The 11,700-nt window shown below is 60.9% G+C and overlaps 1 protein-coding gene across 10 annotated transcripts in view; it reads right to left on the bottom strand.

Moving 5' to 3' along the window:
* The window catches only part of PIP5K1C (phosphatidylinositol-4-phosphate 5-kinase type 1 gamma), a 57,835-nt gene extending 46,524 nt beyond the window's left edge, over nt 1-11,311 (bottom strand). For 9 of the 10 annotated variants that reach the window (XM_017507405.2, XM_017507407.2, XM_017507403.2 and 6 more), the window contains exon 1: nt 11,128-11,311. In XM_017507405.2, coding sequence (XP_017362894.1) covers nt 11,128-11,221 — 94 coding nt within the window. In that variant the 5' untranslated portion in view covers nt 11,222-11,311. The remainder of the gene's footprint in view (nt 1-11,127) is intronic. The other variant, XM_037730990.1, reaches the window with a different exon arrangement.
* Nucleotides 11,312-11,700: the final 389 nt, after the last annotated feature.

The raw sequence follows: 11,700 nt of genomic DNA, 5'->3' as shown, positions 1-11,700 counted from the left end.
AGGCGCGAGGCTGGAGTGCAGTGGCGTGACCTCGGCTCACTGCAACCTCCACCCCACAGGTTCAAGCGATTCTCTTGCCTCAGCCTCCCAAGTAGCTGGGATTACAGGCGCCCACCACCACACCCAGCTGATTTTTTGTACTGTTAGTAGAGATGGGGTTTCACCATGTTGGCCAGGCTGGTCTCAAACTCCAGACCTCAGGTGATCCACCCCCTTGGCCTCCCAAAGTGCTGGGATTAGAGACGTGAGCCACCACACCCGGCCTAAATAAAGTATCACTGGAACATGGCCACACTCACTTCTTCACGAATTGTCTGACTCCTTACGTGCTACAACCACAGCGTTGGGGAGTGGTGACAGAGACCACCTGGACCACAAAACCTAAAATTTTCATCTTGACGTTTTGTAGAGACAGGGTCTGGCACTGTCACCCAGGCTGGCGCACAGTGGTGCCATCACACCTCTCTGCAGCCTCCAACTCCTGGGCTCAAGTGATCTTCCCGCCTCAGCCTCCCGAGTAGCTGGGACTACAGACGCCTCCACGCCTGGCTAATTCTTTTCTTTTTCAGAGACGGGGTCTCACGTTGTTGCCGAGGCCAGTCTTAAACTCCTGGGCTCAAACGATCCTCCTACTCTGGCTTCCCAAGGCACTGGGATTACAGGCCTGAGCCACCATACTCAAGCCAAAACCTAAAAAATTTACACTCAGCCCTTTACAGAAAGTTTCCTATCCAGGCATGGTGGCTCACACCTGTCATCCCAGCACTGTGGGAGGCTGAGGCAGGCAGATCGCCCGAGGTCAGGAGTTCGAGACCAGCCTGGTCAACATGGTGAAACCCCATCTCTACTAAAAATACAGGGCATGGCGGCATGTACCTGTAATCCCAGCTACTCAGGAAGCTGAGGCAGGAGAATCGCTTGAACCCGGGAGGCGGAGGTTGCAGTGAGCCGAGATCGCAAGCCAGGTGACAGAGTGAGACTCCGTCTCAAAAAATAAATAAATAAAATGAAACAAAATAAAAAAGAGATCAAGTGAACTTCATCAGGACTTCTGTGCCTCACAGGACACCAGCAGGAAACTGGAAAGGCGAGCCACAGAGCGGGAGAAAGGTCTGCCAATCATCTGTGTGGGGGAGGGCTTCACATCTAAGCTACATGAAGAACTCACAACTCAATCATAAAAAGCAGGCCAGGCGAAGTGACTCACATCTGTCATCTCAACACTTTGGGAGACCAAGAGGGAGGACTGCCTGAGTCCAGGAGTTTCAGACCAGCCTGGACAACATAGCAAGACCCTGTCTCTACAAAAATACAAAAATTAACCGGGAGTGGTGGCAGAGCCTGTAGTTCCAGCTACTTGGGAGGCTAAGGTGTGAGGATCGCACCGCTGCACTCCAGCCTGGGCAACAGAGTGAGATCCTATCTCAGAAAATAAACAAAAAGCAGAGACAAGAAGAAGAGCTGGTGAAGACGTGGAGGAATGAAGAGGCCCGTCCACTGCGGTAGGAATGTGAACACTGCAGCCACCGTGGGAAACAGTTGGACAGCTCCTCAAATTGTCCCACCCTGGGTTTCTGTGACCCAGCAATCCCACCCTTCGACATCAACTCAAGAGATGTGAAAACCTACGTGCACACGAAAACCTTACACAAATGCTCACAGCAGCAGGTGCATGAGAGCAAAAAGGGGGACGCAACGCAGGCACCCACCACCGGGTGGATGGGCCAGAACAGCCCCGTCATCCACGCGCTGGGACAGTGCTCAGTCCGGACAATGAACGAGGCTTTGACACAGGCCACCGTGTGGACGCACCTTGAGGACATTGCGATCCGCGAGAGCAAACAGACACAGAAGGGCAGGCTGTGGGTGACCCCATTTTCCCATTTCTGTGAAATGCCCAGAAAGTGAGTGAGATATTGTCAGGGGCTGGAGGAAGGGTGGGCAGTGGCAGCTAATGAGTGATGGACAGCTTTTGGGTGATGAGAATGTTCTGCAGTGAGAGCGGAGGGTTGTACAACTGCAAACATACTAAAACCCATGAAATGTACATTAGAAGTAGGTAAAAATGCAGGTTCTGTGAATTACATCCCAATAAAGCTCCTATTTAAAAAGAGTTTAGAAGCTGGGCACAGTGGCTCACACCTGTAATCCCAACACTCTGGGAGGCCGAGGCGGGTGGATCACAGCATCAGGAGATCGAGACCATCCTGGCTAACACAGTGAAACCCTGTCTCTACTAAAAATACAAATAAATTAGCCAGGTGTGGTGACACGCGCCTGTAATCCCAGCTACATGGGAGGCAGAGGCAGGAGAATCACTTGAACCCAGGAGGCGGAGGTTGCAGCGAGCCACAATCACGCCACTGCACTCCAGCCTGGCGACAGACCAAGACACGGTCTCAAAAGAAAAAAAAAAAAAAGAATTTAGTTAAGTAAGTCCAAGAGCTCAATAAGGAATATGTTCCAAACAGGGCAAGGAAGGAAGCAAGAACCCACAGGGGCAGGGAGCTGTGAGGGTCTGTGGGACAGGGACACACACACACACACACACACGTGTGCACATACGTGCAGATACAAGCATACATACATGTAGGTGCACACACATGCACAGACATGCACACACACACAGGCCCTTGGGACACCACAGGACACTTGCGGGACACAGCAAGGAAGGGGTGGGGTGGCTGGAGGGGATGGTGTACCTGGGGGACCCCAGCACCGTTGGAGGAACAGCCTGGGGTCAGCCCCTGAGCAGCAGGCCCCCCTCCTCTTAGCCCCGTTCTCCCTGCCGGGTGCTCACACACACTCACACTGTAACTCACATGCACTCACTCTCAAGCGCACGCTAACACACACGCACACATTTACACATACCAACTCAGGCACCCACAGCATGATCACTTTCCCTCAGCAGGCGGGCGGGCGCCGGGGCAGTAAACAGGAAGCCCAGCACAGGCGGGCGGACCATCCAGAACTCCGAAGGCTGGGCCGTTTCCCAGGGCCCCAGCATCCAAGGGAGGAAGAGGCTCCGTCGTCAGCACCAAGCCCCGGGCAGGAGGCTGTGGGGTGTGGTCAGCCTGCAGGTGGCAGGGCTGGACTGGCGGGGTCAGGGTCCAGAGAGGATATGCTGGCCCCTGGGGGAAGTCTGGCCCATGTGGGCTGCAGGGCCCTGGGCCCTGGGCTGAGGCTCCCACTGCGAGGGTCTGTGCCTGGCCCCAGCCTCCTATGCACTGCACCTATCCCCCTCCGCCCCCCCCCCACAGCAGAGGTGGACACCCCTCGAGGGTGACTCCCCAGCATCCCTGTCGTCCAGGCATCCAGTGTCCCCTCGGGGAGTGAAGTGGCCCTGAAGGGATTCCACCTGGGGCCTGAGGTTGGGCACTGTGGGAAACGGGGTGCCTCAGGGGTTGGGCAGGTGAGCCACGGAGACAGCACCAGCCTCGCACCCCGAAGGCCTCCACAGGCCCACAGGGGGTCATATTCCCCATGTGCGAGTGGGACGGCCCCTGGCCCCCTGCAGTGGGCGGGGAGGGGTCTAGCAGACCGGAAGACTATTTCCAGGGCAGCACCCCCTGTACTTTGGGGCACACACGTCCCCAGGCAGCTCTGGTGAGGCCGCCCTGCCTGTTTTCTGCATTTTTGCTGGTGATTTTGCTATTGAAATTGGTCCCCAGGTGCTCCTGCGTCCCTCAGGGCTAGAGGCTGGGATGAGCCCCGTGGAGAAACCCGTGTGAGAGAATCTTTGCTCAGACAGGACCTGAGAGCACTGTCTGCGAATTCCATGTGATAAATCAACAACACGGGTGTCTTTAAAATTTCCTTAGCATCTCACTCTGTCACCCAGGCTGGAGTGCAGTGGTGCCGTCACGGCTCACTGCAGCCTCAATCTCCTGGGCTCAAGTGATCCTCTTGCCTTGGCCTCCCAAAGTGCTGGAATTACAGGCGTGAGCCACCGTGTCCAGCCCTAAAATAAAATGCCTTGAAATAGAAACGGACATATAACAAGGTCACGTATTAACTGATGGAAACGCCGTGTCCAGAGGCTCACAGGAACCCCACCTTGGATCTCCCCTGGGGCCAGGCCTCGCTGTGCACCTGAAGGGTCCACAGCAGCTTCCCCAAGAACTACCACAAATAACAGAACCGGCTGCACTCAGGGTTCGGGGCAGAGGCGCCATGCCCACAACCCACACACACAAATGGGCTGGCAAAATCACACACACATGCCAACTCACATACTCACACACACTAACTCACACGCACTCACTCTCAAATGCACACACACACACAAATACTAACTCATGCACTCACACTCACTAACTTGCATAACACACACACACTCATATACTAACACGCACTCACAAACACACGCTAACTTGCAAACACACTAACTCACATGCACTCACACACACAGCTTTACCACATGGGGGGAGACGGCACCTCCGTCAGCCTGGGAGCTGAGAGATCAGAGAAGCAAAACCATCACGGCCCCCAACACAGGCAAGAAACCTCGGGATGAGCCTCTGGGATGGCCTCGGAGAGCAGGCATGTTTGTTTTAGCAGCAGATGCCAAGTCAGGCTGACTCATACATGCCAGGGGAAATGCACCCCCACCCCCAGGAGGACAGACCAGCCAGACATGGGAGCACTGGGGCCACAGGTACGGGCCCCGAGGCAGCGGCTTCCACCCCAGGGTCCTTCCCCGCTCCAGCTGGTCCTGCTGATGTGGGTGCATGCAGCACGGCCTGGCCCGGCGCCTCATGGGAAGGGAGCACGGCCGGAGCTGTCCACTCATGTCCCTCCAGGGGTCCTCTCCTGACTCAGCCCGAAGCTGGATCCCCTGGCATCCCCATGCCAGCTCAGGCCCCTGGGGGCCCTCACACTGGACCCCAGCCCCTCCTAAGCTGGTGTCTGGGGTGGCGGGGAGGCAGGTGCAGGGACTGCGAGCTAATCCCTCAGGCTCTAATCCCGTGAGCACCGGCACCACCGTGGGCCCCTGTCCAGCTGGCGTCTGCGGCAAATCCTCGCAGGGTCTCCCCGGCCTGTTCCTGTGAGAATGGACATGCTGCCCGGGCCAGGAGGCAGGGAGCAGGGAGCAACAAGGCCTGGGCCCTGCTCCTCATTCACGGTCTCACCCTGTGTGGCCTCTCCAGCCTCCCGCAGCCTCAGTTTCCCCATCTGTAAAGAAAGGCCCAGGTCATGTAGCTTCCCAGGGGCTGGGGCCTCTCCTACCCCTGTCCTGCCAGGCACTGAGGACACCCTCAGCACTCACTCCAAACGGAAAGAAGGGGCCAGTGTGGGGGCGCATGCCCGTAACCCCGGCACTTTGGGAGGCGGAGGCAGGAGAGTCACCTGGGACCAAGGGCTCAAGACCCTCAGACCCTGGACAACGTGCTAAGACCTCATCTCCACTGACAAATTTTTAAATTTAAAACAAAGGGAAGTGACTTGCTCAGAGGCACACAAGTCTCAGCAGCGGAGGCAGGCTCAACCCACACCAGGCCTGCGGCCACCCCACCCAGGCTCCCGGAGGCCACACCTGCTTTGGGGGTCCCCACTCCCTGCGTGGCCCACAGCAGCACACGCCTGCCACAGAGCCTGGGTCCCCAGTCCTGCACCGTCCTCAGTCCTGCCCGCCCTGGCCACCAGCTCCAGGGCTTGGGCCAAAGTCCTTCCGGGACCCACGTCTCCCTCAGCACCCCTCACCTCCCGACGCCCGTCCAAGCACCCTGGCCACGCGCCTGGACGCCGACCCCGACCCCACAGGGCGCTGCTGCCCGCAGACCCTCCCCCAGCAGGCGCGGGGACTGTGCATCGGTGCTCACCGCCCCACTCAGATGCCAGCACCACCCGCTGTCCTCAGGACCAGGGCCTCCCACCCCACAAGACCCTCTCCCACCACACGGACTCCGATTCCACGGTTCTGGTGGGTGTGGCAAGTTCCCACCCCAGGGCCTAGGCGAGGTCCTTGCAATCCCTGCCTCGCCTCAGCTGCAGCCTACCCCGATCACAGCCACCTCCCTCCCTGAGTCCTCTGCTGCCACAGGCCTGGCCACTCGACCTGCTGGGTGCCCTCACCACACTCACCAGTGCCCAACGCAGCCTGACTCTGGGCTGGGCAAAAGCCTTCCACACAGGACGTGACACCGAGTGCTTTCGGCTTCCGGGACACGCAGTCCCCGGCGCGGCCACTCAGCTCTCAGTTCTGGTGTGGCACGGCGGCCGCCAGGCCAGCCTGGGATTGAAGGCCGTGGCCATTGCCAGTAAAACTCTGCTGACAAGAACTGGCATGGCCAGGATTCCAATGTGGCTCACGTGGCTGCTTGTGCCCGTCTGAAGCCTGACCCCCAGCAATCCAAGGGCTCCAAGTGAACAGCGAGGGAGTCCCATTGCCATCAAAAGACCAGGCACCCTGAGCGCCACCTGGCCCACACGAGGTGCCTGACAAAGGTCTGGGAGCCCTGTGTGAGGACCTGCAGGAGCAGACCCCACACTTTCACAAGCCCTGACTCCCAGGGCGAACCCCAGTACCCAGGTGAGCTTGCTTGGCACCCAGAAGCAGCACCAACAGTGACCCGGGACACAAAGGGCATCCCATCTCTCTCACGGGCCCGGCTGCCTGCCCAGAGCCTTCTAAGGGCTTCACCCCGCAATTCTCGATGTAGCCCGGTAGAAAGGCAGACATCACGCCCACTTTACAGACAGGAACGCTGAGGCCACATGGCCCCCGGTGGCGTGCGATGGAGCTGGGTGTAAACCCGGGCAGGCCGGCTCCCGAGGCCTCTCCACCGGGACACCGAGGCTGCAGCAGTCACAGTGCCTGAGCTGCATCCTGGGAGGCAGCCAGGGCGGGACAGAACGGGGAGCTTCCGTCCCCAGCATCCTCAGCCTCCGCCTGGACCCTGCTGACTTGCCACAAGAGACACCACAATCCCACTGACACCCTCTTCATTTCTATAGGATCTTGCTGTCACCCAGGCATGCAGTGGCACGATCACAGCTCACTGTAGCCTCGGCCTCCCAGGCTCAAGTGATCCTCCTGCCTCAGCCTCCTGAGTAGCTGGAAACAGGGGTGCAGGCCATTACGTCTAGCCACTTGTTTTAATTTATTTTTAAGCACAGACAAGGGTCTTGCTGTGTGTCGCCACACCAGTCTCAAACCCCTGGAGTCAAGTGATCCTCCTGCCTCAGCCTCCCAAATGCTGGGATTACAGGTGTGCGCCACCACGCCTGGCCTTTTACCCAGACCACCACGGCTATAGGGGAGGCCCTGGTGACGGTGCTGACTCCCTGCCCGGCCGCCCTGTGACCACACTATACACTGCTCCAGGCACGCGGGGCCTCTCGGGGGCCGTGCTCTCTCCTGCCCACCGCCCACAGGTCTCCCTCAGATGCCACCTTCTTGGCAAGGCCTTCCCAACCACCCCATTCTGCCTTGCCCTTCCTCCCTGGCACCGCCGCCCTCATCCGCCTGATGTTCGCCAGGATCTGTCGAGTGCCGAGCTCTTCCGCGCACAGGGGACGCCGCGGGAGTGGCACAGACGGTCCTGGCCCTCACAGAGCTCTCGCTCAGGAGGAGACGGTCAGAAAACACGTCAGTAGAGCCATATGTTTCAGGTGATGACACAAACAGGGAAGAGGAACCGCGAGGGCAGGGGGCGGAGGAAGGAGGCCGCTGTGTGATGCCAGCCAGGCCTCACGGAGAGGAGATGCTCCCGAGACACCTGGAGAGAGCTAAGGGCGCAAAGGACGCAGGAGAACGCGCACTCCAGGCAGGAGCACAGCCGTGCAAAGGCCTGGGGACAAGACTGCGCCCCGAGAGCAGGGTCCGACGGCCTGAGGCAGAGTGCAGAGGGGAGGGCGGGGAGGGCAGGGAGGCCCGGGGCAGGCTGTGCAGGGCCTGATGGGGGAGGGCAGGGAGGCCCGGGGCAGGCTGTGCAGGGCCTGATGGGGGAGGGCAGGGAGGCCCGGGGCAGGCTGTGCAGGGCCTGATGGGCTTCACAGAGGACTTGCTCTCTGACCCTGAGGGAGGTGGGAGCCATGGAGGGCTGCAGGCAGAGGAGGAGGCAGGACTTGGGCCACCAGTTTTTAGCAGGGTCCTGGGGGCAGAGGAAGAGCAAGAACGCCAGGCCTGGCTAGGGGGCAGAGGATGACCGAGCTGGGCCGGGGGCAGGCAGAGGATGGGGAAGGAGTCGGTGAATTCCGGGCCGATTCTGAAGGTGAAGCTGACACCACCTGCTGCCAGATCAGCCGTGGGAGTGGGGCAGGGCCAGGGATGGAGCTGAGCGTTGCAGGACATCACAGAGACAGGGCAGCCTGCAAGAGGCTAAGAGGCACCCAGGCCACAGCTCAGGCCAAACTCCACGATAGGCCATCGGCCCCCACAACCTTCCCAAGGCCCCACAGCCACCGCCCACGGAGACGCCATCCAGGCCAGGCCTCGGGAGCCAGGAGCCCAGGAAATTAGAGGAACCAGATTCGAAACCCCAGCAAGACACTACTTCCCCTCCCATCGGATGGGCCGAAATCGCCAAGGACGAAGACATCGGGAGCTAGCAGTGCCATGGGAAACGGGCAGCCTCCCTCCACCCCTTCCGGGCAAGGCTCCCGCTACACTGAGCTTTCTGGAAGGTGTCAGCATCGCTTCTAACAGTGAGAGGCGACTCCAGAAACCACCGGCTTGGGCCTCAGCAGGGTCCTGGAGGCATGACAGTGGAGAGGCCCGAAGCGGACAGCCAAGTGCCATGACAGTCACCAAGCATCAGCACCAACTCACCCCAGGCTCGGCCAGCCCCAGGCAGACACAGTCATCACCCCATTTTATAGACAGGACACTGAGGCCCAGGGAGGTGACAGCCATACAGCAACTGAGGCACAGAGCTGGGAAAGGGACCCCGGCAGGTCCAACTATGGGCTTTCCCTTTTTCTTTTCTCTCTCTGTCACCCAGGCTGGAGTGCAATGGCACAATCTCAGCTTGCCGCGGCCTCCACCTCCCGGTTTTAGAGATTCTCCTGCCTCAGCCTCCCGAGTAGCTGGGATTACAGGTGCTCACCACCACAGCCAGCTAATTTTTCGTATCTTTAGCAGAGACGAGGTTTCACCATGTTGGCGAGGCTGGTCTTGAACTCCTGACCCTATGATCCACCCACCTCGGCCTCCCAAAGTGCTGGGATTGCAAGTGTGAGGCACCGAGCCGGGCTTTTGGGCTTCCCCCTAACCACTGCTCAGGGCTCATCCTCTCTATAAACCGATATGGACACAGGGTGGGGAGAGTCCAGATGACCACAGATAAAAAGCAAGCAGTCCACAGGTCATCACTGTGTGGCATTTCTCACCAGGGCGCTCCAGCCCTCCAGGGGACACTGAACTGTGTCTGGGGTTACTTGTGGTTGTCACAACTGGGGGGTGCTCCTGGCATGGAGTGGACAGAAGCCAGGGACATTGCCCAGCACCCCTAAATAATTTCCTGGCTCAAAATGCCAAAGATGCCAAGGCAGAGAAACCCCAGCGAGGCATAAAACCATCTCGCTGAAAAATAAGCAGGCGCCTTTATGCACTCCCGTCTCTGCGGCCCAGACGAGCTTAACCTAAACTCACCAGCACTGAGGTCCGGAGGGATGGGGCTGGAGGGGTGAGGCCACTCTGGATTTTAACATCTCAGAGGCATTATATGGCCAGCTGGGGTCAGATTTCTGTCGATTTCAGGGACTGGCAGGGAATGCTGGCCCCTGACCTTCCAGCCCTCCCAACCCACCCACCCCCAAACTCTCACCTCACCCCCGCCCCCGCCCCCGCCCCTGCGCACAGCCCCAGTCCCGGTCCCGCAGGAGCCTGCGACTTTATCTGTCCCCAGCGCTCCCAGAGCCCCTGATAAGACCACTGGTCTTGGTGTGGTTTTCTTGTGGTCAGCGAGTCCCGGGCTACTTTTGTTTCTGACCAACTCGGGTCAGAGGGCTGATGGCGGAAGTCGGGGGGCCGGAGAAAGGAACCCTGGCTGGGACCCGCTGCCCTCCCCCACCTGGGCTCCTCCACCATGTCTCGTCCTGGTCAGGCCAGGCCACCGACTGTCCGCAAAGAAAGGGGAGAGGCCACCGGCTCGGGAGAAGGAACCAGGTCACCTACCAAGCGGTTCCAGATGGCCGCCGGGAGGGAAGCCACGAGTGTCTTTCAAGATTGGGGGGGGGGGACTGATGACTTCCACACACACACTCTCTCTCCAGACATTTCCCCCAACTCCCAGGCAGCACGCATCGCCCGCCTGCCTGCCAACCAAGGAAGCTTCGGGAGGCTGGGGGGAGAAGGAGGACGGATGCCCGTGTGGGTGTCTACAGAGACGCCGCTGCCGGCTGCCTGGGAGGAGCAGAGGATTTTGTGAATCCGGAAACTTCCGATCTGGGAGCTTGTGACCTCGACTGAGAAGGAACCGTTCCCTTCCTCTGCGCTCTGCACACCGTCCCCACAGAAGGGCAGGCCCAGCTGCCTGCACCCACCCGGCTGGAGGGCCGGGAAGCAGCCAAAGGGGGCACGAGACAGCCGTGCCCCCCGCCCAGCCCGCAGCCCCACCAGGTGTCCTGGGGGAAGGCTCGGGGAGAAGGAGAAGGGGTGACAGGGCACCCCTGTGTGCACAGCCGAGGCAGTGGAGGCATCTTGAAATGTCACCTCTCTCCTCCCCTCATTCTAGCACGGAGGTAAACTGAGGCCCAGGAGGGTGAGGAAAGGTCGGCGCACCCGGACCCAGGTCTGGGATTTGCAGAGAGGGAGGTGACATCAGGAGGTGGACACGCAGGGCCTCAGAGACCCCCGCATGCTCCACCCAGGCAGGCGCCACCCACAGGCCGGACAGCCCCGGGGAGCGGGTCCAGACAGGGGCCGGCAGAACCGGGTCTCCCGCGGCGCCCAGGCCGAGCCGCCCCCGGCCCGCGAGTGGTGGGAGGTCGTCCCCCGCAGGCCCCCCGCTTCCCGGCGCGGCCCCAGCCCGTCCTCCCCGGGGCTCCAGGGGGCTGCCCCGCCCCAGGCTCCCGGAACCCGCGGCGCCCCCACAGCCCCCGCCCCGGCCCCGCAGCCCCGCGACCCTCGGCGCCCGGACGCGCCCAGCGGGCCGCAGCCCCCGGAGGCCGGGCCGTTACCTGCCGCCGCCCCGCTCTCCGCCGCCCACGCCGCCTCCGAGGGCACGGCCCCCGCCTCGGCGCTCTCCGCCTCGTCCGGCACCTCCAGCTCCATGGCCGCGCGCGGACGGCGGCGGGGGCGCCGAGGGGGACCCGAGCCGCGGCCGCCGCCGCCAAACAACAAGCGCCGCCGGCCAAGAGAGGGCGCGCCTGCCGGCGCGGGGCAGACGGGGCGGGGCCTACGTGCGTGCGTGCGACGCCGCGCACCGCGCGCAGCCAATCGCGGCTCGGGGGCGGGGCTTGCATGCCACCCGCGGCAGGGAGCGCTTCGAGTGCCCCCATGCGCCCAGGGGTGGGAGGACAGCGCCAGGCTCACCGTTCCAGCGTGTTAGGTCAGAAAGATTGACAGGCACGACATGTATCAATAACATTGCTGGGCACAACGCATGCCAATAACATAGGCCTACACAGCACATGCCAATAACATGGATCCGGTCAGGTGCGGTGGCTCATGCCTGTAGCCCCAGCACTTTGGGAGGCCGAGGTAGGCGGATCACCTGAGGTCAGGAGGTCGAGACTAGCATGGCCAAGATG

This window comes from Cebus imitator, unplaced genomic scaffold, assembly GCF_001604975.1.
Source record: "Cebus imitator isolate Cc_AM_T3 unplaced genomic scaffold, Cebus_imitator-1.0 Scaffold375, whole genome shotgun sequence".
NCBI classification, from domain to species: Eukaryota; Metazoa; Chordata; class Mammalia; order Primates; family Cebidae; genus Cebus; species Cebus imitator.
Note: the sequence above shows the minus strand (reverse complement) of the source record. Positions and strands in the feature narration are given on the sequence as shown.